This window comes from Peromyscus californicus, unplaced genomic scaffold (assembly GCF_007827085.1).
Source record: "Peromyscus californicus insignis strain IS unplaced genomic scaffold, ASM782708v3 Scaffold_7__1_contigs__length_154581171, whole genome shotgun sequence".
Taxonomy (NCBI): Eukaryota; Metazoa; Chordata; class Mammalia; order Rodentia; family Cricetidae; genus Peromyscus; species Peromyscus californicus.
Window position 1 is genome coordinate 119,162,425 of NW_026294595.1, and position 23,942 is coordinate 119,186,366.

Consider the following 23,942-nt stretch of genomic DNA (forward strand, 5'->3'; position numbering starts at 1 on the left):
GCCTTTTTCAGACATTTGACCAAGGCTTGTCCATGATGCAAACAAGTCTCGTGTCTCAGTGCCATTTGTCCAGGTCTCATTTTAAAAACATCTTTGGGGTTGGGGATTTAGCTCAGTGGTAGAGCACCTGCCTAGCAAGCGCAAGGCCCTGGATTCGGTCCTCAGCTCCAGGAAAAAAACAATCTTTGAAAGGCTAATGATGTAGCTCAGTAGTAGAGCACTTGCTTCCCACAAGAAGGGCCCTGATTTGATCCCTAGTACCACTAAGTTGATACATTAATATTTTTGTGATCTGAATATTTGTGTTGTAACTTAACCCTTCATATAGTAGTGTTCAACTTCGATTCAAAGGAAGGAAGTGATGGTCAAAGTCACAGGCAGTACAAGGCTGAAATACCAAAGGTACATGAAGCTGGCTGTCATTTTAAGTTGGGTATCCTAGAGAGACCTCACAGTCCACTAGACAGACAAACACAGGTTGACTGGTATTTGCTTAGTTCCCTCTTTCTCTTCCAAGGTCACAGCAAATCCTCACATGCTGAGATCACATCTTATTTTATTCTTTATTTTTAGGCATGTACTAAAAATAAAGATTGTTTTTATTTCCTTGATTTTAAGGAATTCAAGGAAGGAAGAACATAGAAGCAGGTGGTATAATCTTTTTTTTTTCTGTATAATCCTTTTTTGAAACAGCAAGTAGCATTATTTCTTGGTAGATTATGATGGTTAGTTTTAACTGTTAACCTGGGAAGAGTCTTAGTGAGGCTCTGTCTACATCAGGTTGGACTGTAGGCATGCGTTGGTGGGGAATTGTCTAGATTATGCTAATTTGAGGTGGAAAGACAAATCCACTGTGGGTGGCACTATTCCCTAAGCAGGGATCCTGGACTACAGAAGAGTGGACAAAGTGAGCTGAGCACTAGCATGCAGGCATCCACTGCTCTTTGTTCCTGATTACGGGTGGCCATGACCCATTCCCTCAAGCTCTTGCCACATATGAGCTAAATTGGCTTTGTCAGGATATTTTATCGCAGCAACCAGAAACCAAAACACATACCAATCAAAATCAGACTATTAGGGTTGGAGAAGTGGTTCAGTGGTTAAGAGAGCTTGCTCTGCAATCAGGAAGAATGGAGTTCTGATTGCAGCATTCGTTTAACAAGCCAGGAGTTTCCCACAAACATCTGTAACCCCAGCTGAGGCTCAAGTTTGCTTGCTTCCAGCTTAGCTGAGACATGAGCCCTGAAGTCAAGAGAAGGCCCTGTTTCAGAGGAAGAGGCAGAGCGATGGAGGACACCTGGTGCCCTCTTCTGGTCTTTGTGAGCATACACAGGAACGTGAACTACCCCACACACCTACATGCACTCAGATACCACACACACACACACACACACACACACACACACACACACACACACGAATCTTTTTTTAAAATCATAACATTTTATAAGGAAATAGATATTATCTAAAAAAACTAGTTATTTAAAATAGTCCATGCACAGAAACCTTGAAAAAATTGACACTCTAAGAATGTGATAGTTCAGGAATTTTTCCTTTATTTAGATTTTCTGTTGCTTTAATTTCTTGTAACACACATGAAATGTTTCATGGAATAGTTACTTGTCTGCACAGGATAGGCAGGGAATCACTCTTCTGAGTCCTGAATGTCCATCTTTACTGTACACATGTCTAGGAGGCAAAACCCGCACCAGCATTTCTAATCTCACAGCACATAAACCCATATAACCAAGGTATCAGCTCGTTCTAGAAATTTGCTGATATACATATTTGCATTTTGAGCACAACCTCATATCAGAAAATAAGTGTTTTCCAAACTTAATAGCCAAGATATCTATTTTGCAAAGCTGTCCTTTAGGCTCATTGACCATTCAAAAAACCATAAAGTGAATTTTCACAACTGTTTCCTAAGAACCCACCTGTGCCAGGAGCTCTAATTAAACATGAGACTTACAGTCTCAGGCATGGACGTTGGGTGTGTAGGCATGCAGGTACAACACTGTGCTGGTCAGCTTTTTATTACTATAACACATAACCGAGACAATCAACTTATAAACGAAAAGGTTTGTGTTGGCTCACAGTTTTGAACTTTTGAGTTCACGATCATTTGGTTCCATGCCATTGGGCACATGGCAAGACAATACATCATACCAAGACAAAATCATTCACTGCATCACCAGGAAGCAAAAGAGAATGTGATCCTGCAAGCCCCTTCAAAGACCTGCCTTCAACCACTGAAAGACACCTCACTAACCCACACTTCTTACAGGTTTATCTTGGGGACTCCCCTATTCTCACCCATTCTCTTAGGTGTACTTCAAGACTTGTTCAACTCTGTGGTCAAACCACTTTGAAAAGACACATCCAGGACTTTGGCCATCAGGAACATAACACAGAAACAACCCATATGGTCATGTCACTGAAGAAGCTTCCTGAAGGGAAACAGACTACTTATACGGACACGTCACAGGATAAGACACAACCAAACATCCTCTTTCAACATGCTAACCTTGAGGATATGCAAGGGATCACCAACTCTGCTGTCTGTCATGCAGATGACCCAGGTAGGCAGGAAGGTGCAGCCTCATTCCCAACAGGGTACCAATGGTACATGGCAGATGAGCTGGCCTAAGTGCTGCCTACACTTTAAAAAGATTTGCATTCAATGGATCTAGAGCACAGGGAAGGCTTGTGGTCACTGCTATTGATCTATGTACAAAAGCTGGACTGCCGAGACAGTTTTCAGACTCTCAGACTTGAAAATTCATTTTTGTGGATATTATTTTGGCCCATCACTTTGGGTAACCTGAATCTAATTCAAACCTACAGACTGCATACTGCCAACCAAGAAAACCTACAGCTCCTCCTGGGTTCTTACAATAGATACAGAGACCTGGAGATGGCAAGATCCAGACTGGGGCAAATAGGAACAGATTAAAAACAATGAAGTGCTTTACTTTAGTGGTTGCAGGAGACAATTCACCTGCTGTTAGTGAGTGCCAACTTTGCTAAAGATGGAGGACTCTGGGAGTGGTCAAGGGCATCAGCCCCTGAAGCTTGCTGAGGCCTTCAGGGACTTTTTGTAGGGAAAGGGCTGCATTCTGTCTTCCAGCAGGAGCCAGCTCACTGCACCATGAATTTACATGACATCAGACAGTGTAGGCTGTGGAGAATGTCCTATCAGTTGGCCTGTCCCCACCAATCAGTGAAGAACTCGAGACTCCTCTGAGTGCACTAATGCCCTAGACAGACACCAGTCGGGGGGAGTTTCCTGCTGGACAGAGGCTCCTCTCTTGAACTATGCAAGTCCATCCTTCAGATGACCACTCCACAAGAGAACATTCCATCCCATCAACTGGCCTCCACTATCTTCCACTCATGCATGGCTACCGAACCTCTCTCTGCTAGACTGGACTTACCATTCTCTGCCCACATACCCTCTTTTGTATGTACCAAGAATCATATCCATGCCATTACCATAACATCCCAACACCTTCAGCGGGCCTAATTTCTCTGTCTTCTCTTGCCACTCTCTGCCCATGCTCCCCCAATGCTGTATCCAAGTTATGCCAACTCCATGAGTGTGCCAGCATGTGTGTCTGAGTGGGAAGAGTTCCCTGGTGTTTAGACATGCTTTCTTACAGCACCTCTGCAAAAGATCAGGGACTTTAAACCACCCCTGTGTGTTTTCAAGGGACATATGCAGAACAGATATCTAGGCAGAGCATTTTGGTTTCAAGTTGGTCAACAGGATTTGTAGAGTGACTGCTGGCAAAAGTAGCTCTGAGGACTGAGTAACTATGTGGGATCATAATTACTATTGGGACACAGATTGTGACCAACTGTGTCACCTGTTATACAGAGAGGCAGGCAAAGATGGCAGCCACCCTCTCTGTCCAAGCAGACTCATATACTATCCTTAAATAAAAAGGAGAGCTAGAGCTGCTGGAGGCCCACACACAATGCTCCGATACAATGTAAAGTTTCCTCCAAAGGAGGGGCAGAGTGCTACTCTTTTTGCCCAGGAAGGTAGAAAACCAAACACCTGTAAGACTGCAGTCACAGAAGCATCTGATGCCACTTCCCAGATGCCCACATATCTGTAGGAAGTGCCCCAGGTCTCTTACAGACAGTGGCTCTCTTTCCCTGATGGATGTCCTGAACATCACATCAAGGGTGAGGACATGAGTTGAGGGAAGAGGAACAGCCATTAACACAATGTCATGCTGAGTAAGTGTAGTCTTGCTTTCAGCAGACTTAGCAGAATCTAAGATATATTGATATGGAACCCATTCCTAGTAGCATACTTCTGTGAAGTCCCCTTTGGAGGAAGGAAAGAGCCATCTGTAAAGCTTGCATCCAAGTACAATTGTTTTCAGGCACCTCTCTGCTGTGGGTGAGGGGTCACCAGCATGCAGGGAGAACTGCGGGGTGGAGGGAGAAGAGCCTGAATGGACTGAGTCCAGCCTGAGGGAGTATAAGACAGGGTCATCTAGTTCTGAATCCTGGGAAGAGGCCTTTCAGATACACTGTGTTTTCTGCTAAGATAAGGACAGTCATTCCACTATGAGTTCTTATAAACTATTTGATTAAGCTGTATATATATATATATACGTCCAATAAAAGCAGGGGAGGATATATACGTGCTATACTCCTTGTGTACACATACACATGTGATTATATAATGTTGTATCACCCTACAGAGACATGGCTGACTCTAAGCGTGAAGCAGTGGCTGAAGAATCTGGATGAGAAGAGCTTTATTATGTAGAACTTTATACTTTCTGACTTTGAACTACATGTAACTACTATCTATTGAAAAATTAGTAACTGGGTTGGGAGCACACTTCAGTTGGTAGAGTATTTGGTTAGCATGCATGAAGCCCTGGGTTCAATCCCCTGTACCACATAAAATCTAATGTAGTGGTACAAGTCTGTGATCCCAGTACACAGGAGGTGGAGGGAGCAGGATCAGAAGTTCAAGGTCATACTCAACTACATAGCAAGTTCAAGGACAGGACACATGAGACCCTGTCTCAAAAACAACAATAAAGAAGAAAAACAAAAATTAAAAACCAAACTTCAAAATTATCAATAAAACATCAAAAAGTGTCTGGACATAGTGGCACATGCCTTTAATCTCAGCATTTGGGAAACAGAGACAGCTCTCTGTGAGTTCAAGGACAGCCTGGTCTACATAGCAAATTCTAGTCTGGCCATGGCTGTATAGTGAGAACCTGTCTCAAAAAACAAAAAACAACAACAAAACAGAAAATAAAACATTAAAAAGCATATGTTAATTTTACCATACTCCAAGGGATATGTGGTATTGGGTAGTTATACCACTTTAAATAAAAAAAAAATAAAAAAGGAAAGAAAAAAAGCTGGGTCTGCTGGTCCCAGCCTGTATGTACTCTCAGCTACTTGGGAGGCTGAGGTGGGAAGATCCCAAGTTATTCAAGGCCTTTCTATGCTACAGAGTGAGTTCAAGGCCAGTCTGAGCAACTTCATGAGTTCAAAATAAAGAAGGCTAGGAATATAACACAGTGGTACAACACTTGCCTAGCCTTGCCTGGGTTAAATCCCTTCTACCATGGTACATACATGCACACGCGTGCACGCACGCGCGCTCACACACACACACACACACGCACACACACACGCGCTCACACACACACGCACACACACACGCGCGCACACACACACACACACACACATACACACTCACAAATCTTATGAGTTCCTTTCAACCCTAATTCTTACATTTAAACACACATTCCAAAAGTAAGACCAGCTATAGCTGGGTGGTCTGTCTGCAGCCTTGTGAATACCTCAGATCTAATTGTCCCCTAGGGTGGGGTTCCCAGATGGGGAAAGTTGGTCTTCCAGACCTTGGCTGAATTTAGCGGCCAAGAGCGAAATGGTGGGGTCATCTCCAATCTCAAGAGCGATGTCATATGCTGTCTGGCCTCTTGTGTTCTTCTTTTGGATGTTTGCATTGCACCTGCGAAGGAAGTGGAGAAACAGTCACTCAAGGCCCTCAGGCATATGACTCTCAGAGCTTGACTATTCCTTGCCACAGAGGCCAGTGTAGGTACATCCTGGTCCTACCTCCCCAAACATGTCCCCAAAAGACCACTATGGCTTCAGCTCTTAGAGTGACTCTACCTCTTAAGGGACCATGTGATTTCAAATATTCAATTGCCTGTCCTGGTCATTGGTTCCAACTGTATCAAAGACCTATAACCATGTTCAATGAGGGTAACGCTCATTGTGTGATAGTGGCCTTCCCTGACACTATGGGTAACAGTTCAGAAGGTAGGGCCTGTCTAACACCACTGAATGTCAGTAGAGATGTCACTGGGATCCTCAGTGGTGTAAGCCTTTGAACATACCCCAGTAAAATGGCGATGCTCTCCCTTCCTTCCAGGCCAAGTAGAGATGCTTCATGAAGAGCTGTATTTCTGAACCTATTTGTGGGGGGAAAAATTCTGGGTAAATCTTTAGTGTTATCAGGAAAATGGAAAGGGACTAAACTCGGGTCCTCAGGTTTGGAGACAGGGGCCTTTACCTGCTGGATCATCTTGCTGGCCCTAACTCTGGTTTGCTAAGGAACAACTTGCCAAGCTTCTCTGTGCAGGAAAGCCAGGGGTCTGAATGGCTGATGTCTAAGAGTGGAAGAATGGAGGGAACGTGACATGGTTCCTTGGAGGCACGGAGCCCAGCTGCAGGGCAGAGGCCATGTTGAAAGGGTTACGCTTTTTAGATGAACATATTTGAGCTAGATTTAGTAGCATCTGGCTCTCTGGGGGCAAGTCTGCTTCCCTTTCCTGGAAACTACTAGAAAGGTGGCCTCCAGCCTGGCTTTCTTCCCCAAGTCTTCCACCTATGTAAGTTAAACACTGCTCAGGGCAACCTTGATAATAGAGTGGAGTGGCACTGTCACACCATTCAGATGGACAGGCATAACCACAATGTTGGGATTCGGTGGATCTGCAGTGGCATGTGACACCATTCAGATGGACAGGCATAACCAAATGCTGGGATTCGGTGGACCTGCAGTGGCATGTTACACCATTCAGATGGACAGGCATAACCACAATGCTGGGATTCGGTGGACCTGCAGTGGCATGTGACACCATTCAGATGGACAGGCATAACCACAATGCTGGGATTCGGTGGACCTGCAGTGGCATGTGACACCATTCAGATGGACAGGCATAACCACAATGCTGGGATTCGGTGGACCTGCAGTGGCATGTGACACCATTCAGATGGACAGGCATAACCACAATGCTGGGATTCGGTGGACCTGCAGTGGCATGTCACACCATTCAGATGGACAGGCATAACCACAATGCTGGGATTCGGTGGACCTGCAGTGGCATGTGACACCATTCAGATGGACAGGCATAACCACAATGCTGGGATTCGGTGGACCTGCAGTGGCATGTCACACCATTCAGATGGACAGGCATAACCACAATGCTGGGATTCGGTGGACCTGCAGTGGCATGTCACACCATTCAGATGGACAGGCATAACCACAATGCTGGGATTCGGTGGATCTGCAGTGGCATGTTACACCATTCAGATGGACAGGCATAACCACAATGCTGGGATTCGGTGGACCTGCAGTGGCATGTTACACCATTCAGATGGACAGGCATAACCACAATGCTGGGATTCGGTGGACCTGCAGTGGCATGTCACACCATTCAGATGGACAGGCATAACCACAATGCTGGGATTCGGTGGATCTGCAGTGGCATGTTACACCATTCAGATGGACAGGCATAACCACAATGCTGGGATTCGGTGGACCTGCAGTGGCATGTTACACCATTCAGATGGACAGGCATAACCACAATGCTGGGATTCGGTGGACCTGCAGTGGCATGTTACACCATTCAGATGGACAGGCATAACCACAATGCTGGGATTCGGTGGACCTGCAGTGGCATGTCACACCATTCAGATGGACAGGCATAACCAAATGCTGGGATTCGGTGGACCTGCAGTGGCATGTCACACCATTCAGATGGACAGGCATAACCAAATGCTGGGATTCGGTGGACCTGCAGTGGCATGTTACACCATTCAGATGGACAGGCATAACCACAATGCTGGGATTCGGTGGACCTGCAGTGGCATGTCACACCATTCAGATGGACAGGCATAACCACAATGCTGGGATTCGGTGGACCTGCAGTGGCATGTTACACCATTCAGATGGACAGGCATAACCAAATGCTGGGATTCGGTGGACCTGCAGTGGCATGTTACACCATTCAGATGGACAGGCATAACCACAATGCTGGGATTCGGTGGACCTGCAGTGGCATGTTACACCATTCAGATGGACAGGCATAACCACAATGCTGGGATTCGGTGGACCTGCAGTGGCATGTTACACCATTCAGATGGACAGGCATAACCACAATGCTGGGATTCGGTGGATCTGCAGTGGCATGTTACACCATTCAGATGGACAGGCATAACCACAATGCTGGGATTCGGTGGACCTGCAGTGGCATGTTACACCATTCAGATGGACAGGCATAACCACAATGCTGGGATTCGGTGGACCTGCAGTGGCATGTGACACCATTCAGATGGACAGGCATAACCACAATGCTGGGATTCGGTGGACCTGCAGTGGCATGTGACACCATTCAGATGGACAGGCATAACCACAATGCTGGGATTCGGTGGACCTGCAGTGGCATGTTACACCATTCAGATGGACAGGCATAACCACAATGCTGGGATTCGGTGGATCTGCAGTGGCATGTTACACCATTCAGATGGACAGGCATAACCACAATGCTGGGATTCGGTGGATCTGCAGTGGCATGTTACACCATTCAGATGGACAGGCATAACCACAATGCTGGGATTCAGTGGACCTGCAGTGGCATGTTACACCATTCAGATGGACAGGCATAACCACAATGCTGGGATTCAGTGGACCTGCAGTGGCATGTGACACCATTCAGATGGACAGGCATAACCACAATGCTGGGATTCGGTGGACCTGCAGTGGCATGTGACACCATTCAGATGGACAGGCATAACCACAATGCTGGGATTCGGTGGACCTGCAGTGGCATGTGACACCATTCAGATGGACAGGCATAACCACAATGCTGGGATTCGGTGGACCTGCAGTGGCATGTGACACCATTCAGATGGACAGGCATAACCACAATGCTGGGATTCGGTGGACCTGCAGTGGCATGTCACACCATTCAGATGGACAGGCATAACCACAATGCTGGGATTCGGTGGACCTGCAGTGGCATGTTACACCATTCAGATGGACAGGCATAACCACAATGCTGGGATTCGGTGGATCTGCAGTGGCATGTTACACCATTCAGATGGACAGGCATAACCACAATGCTGGGATTCGGTGGACCTGCAGTGGCATGTCACACCATTCAGATGGACAGGCATAACCAAATGCTGGGATTCGGTGGACCTGCAGTGGCATGTGACACCATTCAGATGGACAGGCATAACCAAATGCTGGGATTCGGTGGACCTGCAGTGGCATGTTACACCATTCAGATGGACAGGCATAACCACAATGCTGGGATTCGGTGGACCTGCAGTGGCATGTGACACCATTCAGATGGACAGGCATAACCACAATGCTGGGATTCGGTGGACCTGCAGTGGCATGTGACACCATTCAGATGGACAGGCATAACCACAATGCTGGGATTCGGTGGACCTGCAGTGGCATGTGACACCATTCAGATGGACAGGCATAACCACAATGCTGGGATTCGGTGGACCTGCAGTGGCATGTCACACCATTCAGATGGACAGGCATAACCACAATGCTGGGATTCGGTGGACCTGCAGTGGCATGTTACACCATTCAGATGGACAGGCATAACCACAATGCTGGGATTCGGTGGATCTGCAGTGGCATGTTACACCATTCAGATGGACAGGCATAACCACAATGCTGGGATTCGGTGGATCTGCAGTGGCATGTTACACCATTCAGATGGACAGGCATAACCACAATGCTGGGATTCGGTGGATCTGCAGTGGCATGTTACACCATTCAGATGGACAGGCATAACCACAATGCTGGGATTCGGTGGATCTGCAGTGGCATGTGACACCATTCAGATGGACAGGCATAACCACAATGCTGGGATTCGGTGGACCTGCAGTGGCATGTGACACCATTCAGATGGACAGGCATAACCACAATGCTGGGATTCGGTGGACCTGCAGTGGCATGTCACACCATTCAGATGGACAGGCATAACCACAATGCTGGGATTCGGTGGACCTGCAGTGGCATGTTACACCATTCAGATGGACAGGCATAACCACAATGCTGGGATTCGGTGGATCTGCAGTGGCATGTTACACCATTCAGATGGACAGGCATAACCACAATGCTGGGATTCGGTGGATCTGCAGTGGCATGTTACACCATTCAGATGGACAGGCATAACCACAATGCTGGGATTCGGTGGATCTGCAGTGGCATGTTACACCATTCAGATGGACAGGCATAACCACAATGCTGGGATTCGGTGGATCTGCAGTGGCATGTTACACCATTCAGATGGACAGGCATAACCACAATGCTGGGATTCGGTGGACCTGCAGTGGCATGTTACACCATTCAGATGGACAGGCATAACCACAATGCTGGGATTCGGTGGACCTGCAGTGGCATGTCACACCATTCAGATGGACAGGCATAACCACAATGCTGGGATTCGGTGGATCTGCAGTGGCATGTTACACCATTCAGATGGACAGGCATAACCACAATGCTGGGATTCGGTGGACCTGCAGTGGCATGTTACACCATTCAGATGGACAGGCATAACCACAATGCTGGGATTCGGTGGATCTGCAGTGGCATGTTACACCATTCAGATGGACAGGCATAACCACAATGCTGGGATTCGGTGGACCTGCAGTGGCATGTTACACCATTCAGATGGACAGGCATAACCACAATGCTGGGATTCGGTGGATCTGCAGTGGCATGTTACACCATTCAGATGGACAGGCATGACCAAATGCTGGGATTCGGTGGACCTGCAGTGGCATGTCACACCATTCAGATGGACAGGCATAACCACAATGCTGGGATTCGGTGGACCTGCAGTGGCATGTTACACCATTCAGTTGGACGGACATAACCAAGCGCAGGCCTTAGTATACTGGCAGTGAAATCCCATGTGCCCCGTGTCACTGTGGCATGACACTGTGGCACTGTGGCATGCTGATGAAGTATATAAGGAAACTAAGGAAGGCCACATTAAAATGGTAACTGCTCTATGTCCAGAGTAGCTTCAGACTCTCAGTTGGACTGAGAGTTCATGAATCGAGGACTTAGTTTACTAAAGAATCATTCAAAAAGTGACTTGCATATCAACCATAAGGCATCATGCTTAAATGCTATGAAAAGCTTGTCTGAACTATAAAAATATAAAATATATTATAAAGCAAATAGCATCACAGGGTACAGTGGTGCACCACCTTGGATCCCAATACTCAATGCAGAGGCAGGTGGATCTTTGTGAATTCAAGGTCAGCCAGGGCTATGCAGTGAGACCTTATTAAAAAAACATGCATCCAGGCAGTGGGACCGGGACCTGTCCTCAGTGCATGTGCTGGCTGTTTGGAACCTGGGGCTTATACAGGGACACTTGGCTCAGCCTGGGAGGAGGGGACTGGACCTGCCTGGACTGAGTCTACCAAATTGAACTCAATCCTCAGGGGAGTCTTTGCCCTGGAGGAGATGGGAATGAGGGGTGGGCTGGGGGGGAAGGGGGACGGGAGGGGGGGAGAACAAGGGAATTCATGGCTGATATGTAAAATTAAATTATAAAATAAAATTTAAAAAACATGCATAAGCAAATAGCATCATTTCACCATCAAGAAAATGATACAAAGGTGTGGGAAAATGAAGAGTGGTAGCATAGTCAATGTAAACCTTCAGAAAACTCAAGAAAGTCAGCAATGTTTTATAACTATATATCAAATATTCTGCTATAAAATAAAACTGAAAGGGAGCAGTGTCTTCTGATATAGTGTCTTATGGGAAATATTATAAAAATGCACTCAGAAAACAGGCTCCTGTTATTATAGCCCTGTCCAGCCTCAAACTTAGGATCCTCCTGCCACAGCCACCTAAGTGCTGAGACTGCAGGTGTGCACCAACAGACCTGGTGACAAATTTCACAAGCATGCCTGACTCTGAAAGAATAAAAAAACCAAAATGAGCAGTAGTCATAAGGAATATATTCTGAATAAAAACAGAAGAAAAACTGGAACAGATAATAGAGGTAAAGCTATGGGAATTCTGCTCCCTCCTCTGTGGTGGCCGGAAATATCCAACAACACATCTCACCAAGCCAGGTCTTGAACTTGTCTGTAAGAGTCCAGGAAGCAAGAGATCTAGATACCGGCAGCATCTTTGGAGGTTTCTACTTTGACATCTCGTCCAGAGATGAGCATTGCCACAAATGATACATACTCCAGGAACTTCTGAACCCAGTTTCCAAAGTAATTTGGAGGCAGACAACAGAATTGCAGATAGGGATTAGGGTGTGAGTCAAGATGGCACTCAGGTTGGACAGAAAGTAACTTTCCATAGAACCTCACCATCCTCAGATGGGGAAACCAAGGGACCAAGAGACTGTGTGGTGAACTCGCCAGCTCCTCCCCACTAGTGTCAGCACCTGCAGGCAGCTTGTAATGTCTCTTTCTGCATTAACTTCACAGATTTTCACAAGGACCTCGCTTTACGTGGTATAGGTCTTAACAGTTTGGATCATGACAAAAACTTTGCCCAATATCCCAAGAGTTAAAGATTCACTAGATCCAGAAAAGTACAAATTCACATTGGATGTGGTAGCATACACCTATAATCCCAGCACTCAGGAAGCAAAGACAGAAGGATTGCAAATTTTAGTTTGGCCATGCCTAAATAAAAAGTACACAAAAGGGGGCTGGAGAGATGGCTCAGAGGTTAAGAGCACTGCTTGTTCTTCCAAAGGTCCTGAGTTCAATTCCCAGCAACCACATGGAGGCTCACAACCATCTGTAATGAGATCTGGCGCCCTCTTCTGGCCTGCAGGGATACATGCAGGCAGAATACTATATACATAATAAATAAATTTTTAAAAAAAAAAAAAAGTACACAAAAAGAACAAATTAATAGGTTAGCAAAAGCATTACCATCTATAAAGCACATGCTTTTAATCCCAGCTCTTGGGAGGCAGGTGGATCTCTGAGTTTGAGGCCAGCCTGATCTACAGAGTTTCAGGACAGCTAGGGCTACACAGAGAAACTCTGATTCAAAAAAAAAAAAAAAAATTAAGTTAGACAACCCAATAGAGTATCTTAAAATTTGTTTCACTCAGTGTTGTGATTTCAATAAGAACTGTCCCTTGAGTCATTGTTCTAGAAGGTTGCAGAACTTTTAGGAGGTGGAGATTCACTAGGGGAAGGTCCCTGGGGATGGGCTTGGATGTTTTATAGCCCTGCCCCACTTCTTATTCCTGAGTGTGGATACAACGTGAGCAGTGAACCTCCTGGTCCTGACCATGCCCTCCCTGCCTGCTGCCATTTTGGAGTACATCCCTCCAGAACTGTAAGTCCAGTCAAGCCCTTTCTCCCTTAAGTTGCTTTTTATTACAGGAATAACAAAGTAAGTAAAGCACCCAGCTTTGGAAAACACCCATTAAGCCTCTTACTAAGGCTGAAATAGAGTAAAACAGTTCTACAGGGTTCCAATTGAACAGGGCACTTGCATGGACTGATTCTACCGTGACAGAATCCCGTGAGCTATACCTAGTCACAACAGGGTGCCCTGTTGTCCCTTCAATGTTTCACTTACGGTCCCCACTGCTGGTCGAGGTCTGCTCCTCTCTGAGCGAGAACTGGAATGGCTTCATGATGTCTATTCACAACAGCCACGGTAATAGCAGGTCGACCTTGACTATCACAACAGTTAGGGTCTGCTCCCTGTGGGTCACGGAAAGGGACAAGCTTGCCACAAACCCCTGAACTCAACATTGCCCAACTGCCATCCCACCATGAATGACAAATGTCCTAGACAGGGATGATGGCATGAAGTTGAGTATAAATCAATGGAAAGGAGAATGAGCAATCTCATGAACACAGCTGTCAAGCCCCCAGATGTTTAAGACTTTTCCCCACATGGGGAAGAGCAAGCACCCAACCACCTTGCTTTGTTAGGAAAGCAGGCGGAAAGTAAGTGTGGCCACATTCTGTGCAGCTCGTGGACATCACTTGGGTCCACACATGCTTGTCTACATTATTCCTTGCCATAAAAACCGGCAGAGGAACATCGAGTCTAAATCCCTTGACCAGTCACTGACCCCATTTGCATGCAGTGTTTAATTGACAGGCAGCAGGCACAAACCAGGCTGATCCCTGCAGAGAGGCCTGTTCTGCAGGCACTCACTTCATCGAGCAGCTGCTCCAGCACAGACAGTCTTCCTTTCCCTGTGGGGCCAACTTCCTCCAGCAGGAGTCTGTTTTCAGGCTGTGGAATGACAGAATGTGGTCATCTTCAGCGCCTCTGTGTGTCTGTGTTGCAGAGTCCCAGCCCCCATGCTCGAGGCACAAGCCTTCTCCCAGTTTAGTAGTGAACAACAAGGATGAGTGTGTGTGTGTGTGTGTGTGTGTGTGTGTGTGTGTGTGTGTGTGTGTGTTTCTCCAAGTGTTTTTGTGTGCACACAGTCTTCCATATGCAGTAGTACAGGCATACATACATGTGTAACTGTAATGTGTAATCTGTGCTCAACTCCCAAGCCCTGTTGTAGGTAAGGACACTGTCTTGACATTATTTTATACAATCAAGGGCAAGGAGGCACACAAGAGACCTCATAAAACTTTGCTAGTTTTGTAATGAATATTTCCAGGAAGAGCAGCTAGGGTGTGAAACCTAGAATCCACTCTGCAGGCTTACTAAAGAGCTTGAGGCCAGCCCAATAAGACAGACCACACATTCACCCAAGAAATGGAACCAATAGAGCCTGTCTCTTGCTTAGGAAAAAATACTTTCATCGGTCCATAGACATTTGAAGAATTTATGTTTTCAAGATGCTATGAAATTTACCTTTTTCTGTCTTCAATATCATTTTCTATACAAAAAGGATTTCCAATACTAGGAGACTGAAGGAAGTAGGCCCAAACAAGCACTTTGCTTTAGCACACTTCGGCCACCAGTCCTCAGGCATGCCTTGGGTGATCACAGAGACCCCGACTGCCCTTTGTAAAAGTGTTTACAAAATCTACTCCCCCTGCCTTCCTGGGCTGCTAAGCCTTTCAGAAGATATGGGGTTCAGGCTATGTCACCCCTCATTTGCCACCCCACCTCTCTGGTGAGCTTCTTGGAACAAGGTACTGTATCCTAATTAGAAAAACCCCAGCATGGTCTTGGGTATAGTACCTAGTCACAGTGAATTCTGTTCCTTATAGGAAAATGAATTAGAACGTCAGCTTCCTGAACTCTGGAGCCACATCTGGGTATGCTCAAAATAATCACTACATAGCGAATGAAAGCTGGAGCTGGTAAGTGCAAATGAGAAAGCAGAGGCACACAGCAGTGGGAAATTTGGGTCACACACAGACTAACAAGGCATTGTAAACCATTAATTTGGGGAACTCTATACTTCTCTTATACTTACTAGTTCAAACTGGGGGACGGTGGGGAGCACAAGCAACAATCATAAAATCCTCCCCCCAGATTTACTAGTGCATGTGAGGCCTGTGTTGCAGGAGCCACATGCAAATGTAAAGAACAGTCCCTGCCTTCAGAGCAACTGAGATGCAAGCAAGGGGGTGAGAGCATGCCCACTGTGGAAGCCCAAGGACCTGGCAGAACCCAGGGAGGAGGGGAGCACCACACATGCCCATCTCTATGTCTGGCTTGCTGTTCTTCACAGTTGTTCTCTGTGCTGCAGCCCAAGAGGGCCAGAGACAGGCAAACTGGGGAGGGCAGTGGGGCACCCTCGGTCCCTTTCTCCAAAGCTCCCTTCAGGATTATTCATGGCATGTATTTTAAAAGACTAAACCTCAAAGCTGTAGGAAATCCTAAAGTGATGCCCACTGTTGGTGGACTAGTGATTTTGAGGGATTTCAAAGAAGACTAGACTAAATAAAAGCAAAGCAAAAAACAAACAAACAAACAACAACCTGAGACCCAGAGATCTGAGTGTTTTCTCTCTAGCTGAACATTCGGATTCTAAGTCAGTCAGTAAGGAAGGTATCTACTGGGTTCAGGCTGCAGGCAAGAGTGTACCACTGAAGGACTTACTGTGAATGGCTGAGACAGCTGGCACCCACCCCCTCCGCTCCTCTGCGAGGGTAGGAAAACCATGCTTTCTATATAAACCCGTTACTATTTTCTAGAAATCACATGATTTACCCAGCAAAGGCTTCTGATGGGTGAAGGGAAGAGTACAGTCACAAGGGAGGGTAGAAGAGGAAGAGAAAGAACAAACACAACTTCATGCAGAACTGAAATATACATGAGCACATCACACCATTAACACCCTTGCCACCAGAGGAAAGACCTTCTATATCGGCAGCCCAGGAGACCCTAATGATTCTCCTGCCCAGTAACTCTGGGGAATCCCATCATAGTGGTTTGAAAGAGAATGGCCCCCATAGGCTCCCATGGCAGGTCCAGTGTCTTTCTCTCTGTCTGCAATATGCAGATCAGATGTGAACCCTTAGCTATTTCTCCAGTATCATGCCTGCCTGCCACCATGCTCTCTGACATGATGATCATGGACTAACCCTCTACAGCTGTAAGCAAGCCCCCAGTTAAATTCTTTCTTTTATAAGCTGCCTGGGTCACAGTGTATCTTCACAGCAGTACAACAGTAACAAAGAAACCCATCCATAAGCACCCACCCACAAAGGAACTTCAACTCACAAACCTATTCATGCTTGGTGCTCACACTGGACACCCATGCCAGTCACCAGTGCTGATCCGACTAGCCCTTCATTTGTTAAGTGATTAGACAATGAAGGATCATCATGTATCCAGCCAAACCAAATACAAGGCAGAGAAAGATGAGCACTCAGAACTGACCCCAGAGGAAACAGAGATGATCCAGGAAATTGATGAGACTTTAAAAATAGTTCTAGTTCGCCATCTTGAGAAATTTGCCACAAAATAAACAACACTATTGTTTAAAAGGAGGAGAAAATGAGAAAGCATTCCATTACAAAATGTCCAAATAAACATTGATGCAACGGGCTGCAGAAGAGCTAGGGAGACCAAGAAGTGCACCTACCGTAGGCATCTCTGGGTTTCTGTAGAAGCTTTTGGCCTTGAGATTCTTCATCTTGACACTTTCGGGGGTGTCTGAGGCGCTCTGGCTATAGGCACTCACTGAAGTGACAAAGAGTTGGAGACCAAAATGACCCTGCCTTACTTCCCACATGTGAGGAGGCACTTTGGTCAAGCGCCTCAAAAGCCAAAAAGGATAAAATGGATTTTCTAGAAATTTTTATTAAACCTGGCAGGTGGGACCCTTGACCACCCCTCTGGGAACCAGAAAATGAGTGGAGCAGTAACTTAGGTTATAAAGCACATGTATACCTCCCGCCAGCTACAGCAAATAAACCTCCCAAGCCCTGTGAAGGACTTCAAAAGTCATATCCCAACTCCAGAGAAGCCAGACAAACAAACTGCCTGGAACATGTTGAGATTTGTGACTTAGCTTCAAATTTTATACAAGTCTTATCAATCTTTGCCCACTCTATGTATTCTTGATTAATTATCAAAAACTCACCAGAAGGGTATAACTCACCCAAGCTGGACCTGCTGTCATACAGCCCATTGCCACCTTCGGTGACACTGCTCAGAAAGTGGTCACTGAGACTCACCGACTTGTTGATGTACAGGTTCTGGCCAATGAAAACATTTCAAGCATCACTAATGATGGGGCTGCCATGTCTCAACAGAGAGACCTACTGCTAGCCTGTTCCTCAGGAGGGACACTAACAGTGCAGCCTGAGGCTGGGAACCCTGCACACAGTAGGCAAGCACTCTACCACTCAGCTATATCCCCAGGGCGCTTTCTACTTCTAAGACAGTGTCTCACAAAGTTGTCCCAGATGGCCCTCAACTTGCTCTGGCCTTTACTTTGAGATCCTCATGCCTTATTTTGTAGAAAACAAATAAGTCAAGGTGAACTCAGTAAACATTTTGTGTTAGTCTTTTTCCAGATTCATTGTATCCCAGGCATATAATCATTTCAGTGAGTTGTAAACCACCCCAAAGAGCACCAAAGTGGGGCGGGTGGTAATTCCTGTTCCTACCACATCCTCTGGGCTGGAGAGTGGGTCTCTCTGGTAGTTAGCACACCTATTTATATAGTCCCCTGGAATTCCTTGTCTAGGTCAGGTTTCTTACTATTTGAAACTTTTCCTTTCTAGTCATTACACAAAAGTATTCCTGTAAACTGTCAGCCAATAGTACAATCAATTTGTGAATAACCTCTAAAGGATTTCATACCTTGTTGGAGACTTGAATGTAGTTCAGCCTGATGCTAACTTCGTAGCCGTCTTCATGGACAGTAGCAGAGACAAGCTTTTAAAGAAATTTAAAGAATATTCTCAACTGTAGTGTAGGACTAAATACCTAGGAATTCTGAGATGTTATACTCTATACTTAATAAAATAATTATCACGAAAAAGGTTAGAATAGAGAAAGAAGAGAAATGGAATAAATAGGAAACAAAGAACAAAGAAGCAGACTCAAAACCAACTGACCTATATTCCTAATTATAAAGGAACTAAATACCTCAATACAGGGCAGAGGTTCTCAGACTGAATAAGAACAAGATCCAAATTTATATTTTCTTCAAGAGACTTCCTTCAGTCAGCCATATGGCTGTGCCATTACTTTTGAAAAGGTGTCCTGGTGAATGGGGGGTGGGGCAGCTATTCAATGAAGGAGCTCAGGAGTGAGCAGCTTTCTCTGTAAGCTGCAGAACAAATTTAAACAGGGCAGCAAATGTTTCTGAGGATCAGATGGTATTTTTTTTTTATGTCTTGTTGGTCATAAACCTTTATTGCAAATGCTTAGCCTTGCTGTTGTAGCCCAAAGCAGCCATGGTTAACATGTAAATGGATGGATACATCTCTGATCCAATAACATATTATTTGTAAAACTAGGCAGTAAGCCACATTTGTCCCAGAGGGAATAGTTTGCTGAACTCCAGATTAAGACAAAGTATGTATAAGCTATCAAAATAGTCCATCAAAAGAAGCTGAGCAGTACTTGAAAACAAGACAGGGTCAGTGTTGGATGATTTTGTGACTGATTTGAAAGGGTTTCTTCTAGTTTGTGACAAACAGGAAATGTTCTCCCACTGAACTGTCTCTTAGTAATGACTTTGTGCCAAAGAATAGGCATGTGGTTTGGGATCTACAGACCTGTTCCACATCTGAATGCCCAAGACACAGCAGCAGTTTGGGGCAGCTTGCCAAACCTCTCTGAGCTTCAGTTATACTGCTTATCAAATAAGACTTGCTATGAAAATCTACAGAGTTAAAACAATACAAACCAAAATAACCTCGATTTTGTGCCATTAAAAACCACTGCTTTAGCTGGGTGTGGTGGCTCATGCCTTTAATCCTAGCACTCAGGAGGCAGAGGCAGGCTGATCTCCGAGTTCAGGGCTAGCGTGGTTTACAGAGCAAGTTCCAGGGCAGCCAGTACTACACAGAGAAACTCCACCTCAAAAAACAAACAAAAAGAAAAAAGAAAAGAAAGCATGAAAGCAGAGATAGAAAGGAAAGGGCGAAACACACACACACACACACACACACACACACACACACACACACACACACACACACATACACACATGCAAAATGAACAAGCAAAGTCTTGGGGAAGCTGGATCCCAGGGATGCTCTGAGTGGTAGCTTCATCTTACCCACCTTTCCCATCCTGGGTTCTGCAATCAAGGCCCGAAAATCAGGGTTGTTCTGAGCATAGGACCTGAGGTGAGCAGAGATGTGATCCAACTGTTTTCTCCAGTAGCCTAGAAAGGGAGAGAACCCCAAACACATTGATAATTCTTCCACATTTAAGAAAGAAAGAAGCAAGCGTGGAACATACATTCTCAGGTTATTTTCCTTGGCCAACTGTATTGGGTTTTCCTTACAGAACCTCAAGTATGCACTAAAGTAAGTGCCACAACCACCCCCAGGCTGGCACACACGATTATCACAGATCATCACATTTCAAAAGAATGTGCATTGATTGCTGCAGGTGAAGCCTTTTATTCTTATAGTATTCTATCTCACATATAAATAACAATGTCTTAAATGAATGGTTTGACAACTGTGTTCATCCCAGTCAACATCCAGAACATTTCCACTACTCCAGAAAGTTTCTTGTGCCCTTTCTAGTCTACATAGGGGTTTAAACGCATTTGAATTAGAAATCAGAGCGGTTTTGTTTGGTTTCTCACGTGTGGGAGAGAGACTGAGTGGGCTCCCACCTTTCTGCCCAGACTGGAGGCGCTCGACAAGGAGAAGCAGACTGGGGTGGGATCTCAGCTGAGACGGCAGAGCCAGTCAGGCACTGACAGGAAGATTTAGCCCTTCTTTTCTCTTAGCTATGTGGGTTCATTAAATGACTGAGTTTGTTGGTACACAGTACCCTTGTTGTCCTCTAGCAGGTCTCTTTCATCCAGGAACACACAGTGAATTTCTTTATCTGGTGCTGACCTTCTAGCGAGCACACTGACCTTTGTCCTTCTTAAAGCTTAAGGTCAGAACTGTCAGGGCATCTCATCTACCTTGTTCCACTGGCCAGCAAGTGACCATCTAGATTCCAAGAGACAGAAAACAGTCTCTTCCTCTTGAGGACAGGAGGGATATTAGGAATCATTCTGGAAATGATTGTAGATGATCTCCTTAAGGCTAATGCCACACTCAAGTCTATAAGAGTCAATCAAACTGTGGCTGAGTTCTAACTCCTAGTAGGGAAACTTAGGGAGCAAGATAGAGTTAGGAGGCCACTATCATGACAGCCTGAGGATCTTGGTGCTCCCTTTCCCCAGAGAAATCAGTTTTAAAAGGCAACGAAAGGCTGGAGAGGTTGCTCAGTGGTTAGAGCACTTGCTCCCGCAGAGGACCTGGATTTGATATCCAGGACTCACATGGTGGCTCACAAACATCATTAACTATTTCTGTGGAGACCCACAGAGGTTTCCTAGTGAGAACTTACTCAGGGTCTGAGAATCTGAGCTTGCTCTACCCAGCAGGGTTGCATAAGGGAATGATTTGGCCACGGGCGTGGTTACCAGGTGTTTGGAAGGGTCTACACTTGGCTGTGTGGTGTGCTTTGATCTAGCAAGGGGGAGGTCTTTTGCTCCACCCTTTGGAATTGTTATATAAAGCCCTTTTGAATAAATGGAAAAGGCCATTGGGTATTGACCCAGGTCCTCCCGAAGCTATCCTGTGGTTCTGTCTTTCTCCTCTCTGTTATCTTTCTATCTAACATTTTCTTATCCCTCTCTCCTCCTCATAAGAACCCTGGAAAAGGTGGGAGCTGGCCCCCCACACAGTTCCAGGGGATTTGATGCCCTCTTCTGACCTCTATGGCAGGCACCAGCACACATGTAATGCAGATACACATATATGCAGGCAAACACTCACACACATAAAATAAGTAAACCTAAAAACAATCAATGACCTAAATTCTCTGGAAGTGTTTCTAAAGTATTTAATGAAGAAAATGTACTGAAACTCCGAATAGTAAGTGGGTGGTGTCTGAATAATAATCCACCTTGCTCTTGCCAAATATGACGGAAACTCCAGTCCAGGTATGCACAGTCAGGAACACAGTCCTGTCATTCTTGGTTCTAAGTTCAACCTCACTATCTTCTCAGAATAAACAGGATTTCCCTACTTCTCATCCTGCCCCAACTGCCGAGTGCATAGCCTAAGTTCTTGGCAAGTGTGGTCACAAGGGTGTTCTCCCTGTTCCTGTCCAGCCATTGCTCACAGGATGGAGGCTCTACCTCGATCTGATGTATTGTTGATACTGGGTACCCAGATCACCTATTCTTGGTTCATTTATCAAAGGTCCATTTTGAGAGAGGTAACAACAGAAAACCATATATGATTGCTGTGTTCCCTGGGATGAATGTCATTCTGAGAGAAAAGTACCAATGTCCATGCCCGAACATATTTCTGCCCAAGGGAGAAAGAAGGCCAGGAAGCAGAGAGTTCAGAAGCTCTTCCCAAAGGAACTGACTTCATTTTAACAGAGTGTGGAAAAGTTCAAACTCAGAACAATGGAAGGGGATGATACAAGGCAATTATAACGGGCTGGGCATTTAGTTCAATGGCGGAGTGTTTGCCTAGCATGCACAAGGCCTTGAGTTCAATACCAGCACCTAAAGAAGGAAGTGGGAGCAATCACAGTTCTGGTGAGTTCACTACAGGTAAGAGCTACATCATATACATCATAGGTTGGCCACTTTACATAGAACGGGGGGGGGGGGGAGAAAACAGCTGATTAGAGCCCTTCTGAAGTCAGAAAATTATTCAAATACTGACCTGTGAAAATACTGCTGTAAAAGACCCCACGTTTAATTAGATCAGTGAAAGGATTGATGATGACCTAGAACATGGCTGAAAACAATAAAGTGACAAACTAGCAGTGATTAAAACTCAATGGTGGGAGAGGTCCGGAAGGGAGGGAGGGAGGAGGGGAGGCGGGAAGGCGGGGAGGCGGGGAGGGAGGGAGCCTTCCAAACCCACCCAAACCACCATCTTCCTAGGCCACAGAGTGCAAGCCAAGGGTGTACCCCCTAAAGCGCAGCCTCAGAGGCTCACCCAGCAGGAGGAACTGCAGTTCACCAGGAAGACTGGGCTAGCGGCTAGGCAGGGAAATGTGCAAACAGCAATAACAAGCCTGGAGGGGACACCAGACTAGCGTTGAAATAATCAATCATTTAAAATCTCCAGTGCCGGAGATTTTAAACAGTCTCAAACTGTTACCTGCTGCTGGGACCCTTTCCTCCTACTGGGTTGCCTCGTCCAGCCTTAATATGAGGGGAGGTGCCTAGTGTTACTGCAACTTGATATGGCGTGTTTGGTTTCTATCCCAGGGGAGGCCTGTCCTTTTCTGAGGGGAAACAGAGGAGGAATGGATTGGGAGTGGGAGGTGTGGGGTGGGGAAGTGTTGGAGGGACTGGGAATGGAACGAGAGAGGGGAAACTGTGATCAGAATGTAATATATGAGAGAAGAATAAATTAAAAAAATGTAAAAAAAAACAACAAAAAATTATGAAAGAGGAAAGTTCAACTAAAACATAAGAATAAAAGGCAGGGCTGGAGAGATGGCTCAATGGTTAAGAGCACTAGCTGCTCTTCCAGAGGTCATGAGTTCAATTCCCAGCAACCACATGGTGGCTCACAACCATTTGTAATGATATCTGGCGCCCTCTTCTGGCCTGCAGAACACTATATACATAATAAATAAACCTTAAAAAAAAAAGGTTTTATTTCCTTAATTTCAAAAAAAAAAAAAAAAAAAAAAAAAAAGAATAAAGGGCAGGTGAGTGTAGTGGGTAGCCATTCCAGCTTTGATCTGGAAGTTCCAACCCCCATTGAGACTTCGGCAACTGTCACGCCTACAAGGTGGGGCCAAGGGAGGCGCCTGGGGATCTGAGAGCTGGATTGGCGGGCGCTCTCTCTGTTGCGGGACCCTGGACTGGAGAGGTGGACCGAGCAGAGCTCCAGAGAACACCGCTGGACTGTGATACACCTTCCCCAGACTCCGCGACCTACCTATTCCTTAATTTGTAAGTTACGCCATTAAATAAATCTCCTTTTAACTACGTGGAGTGGCCTTAATA

General features: G+C 45.7%; 1 protein-coding gene and 1 pseudogene across 5 annotated transcripts in view; one reads left to right on the top strand and one right to left on the bottom strand.

Moving 5' to 3' along the window:
- Positions 1-1,536: 1,536 nt before the first annotated feature.
- The window catches only part of Dzank1 (double zinc ribbon and ankyrin repeat domains 1), a 63,987-nt gene continuing 41,581 nt past the window's right edge, over positions 1,537-23,942 (bottom strand). For 3 of the 5 annotated variants that reach the window (XM_052725962.1, XM_052725965.1, XM_052725961.1), the window contains 8 exons: positions 20,005-20,108; positions 18,572-18,646; positions 17,865-17,961; positions 17,346-17,443; positions 14,459-14,581; positions 13,910-14,037; positions 6,414-6,488; positions 1,537-6,022 (listed from right to left, as the gene is read on the bottom strand). In XM_052725962.1, coding sequence (XP_052581922.1) covers positions 5,857-6,022; positions 6,414-6,488; positions 13,910-14,037; positions 14,459-14,581; positions 17,346-17,443; positions 17,865-17,961; positions 18,572-18,646; positions 20,005-20,108 — 866 coding nt within the window. In that variant the 3' untranslated portion in view covers positions 1,537-5,856. The remainder of the gene's footprint in view (positions 6,023-6,413; positions 6,489-13,909; positions 14,038-14,458; positions 14,582-17,345; positions 17,444-17,864; positions 17,962-18,571; positions 18,647-20,004; positions 20,109-23,942) is intronic. The other 2 variants (XM_052725963.1, XM_052725964.1) reach the window with 2 other exon arrangements.
- Positions 2,432-5,402, top strand: LOC128100992 (protein NDRG3-like; annotated as a pseudogene).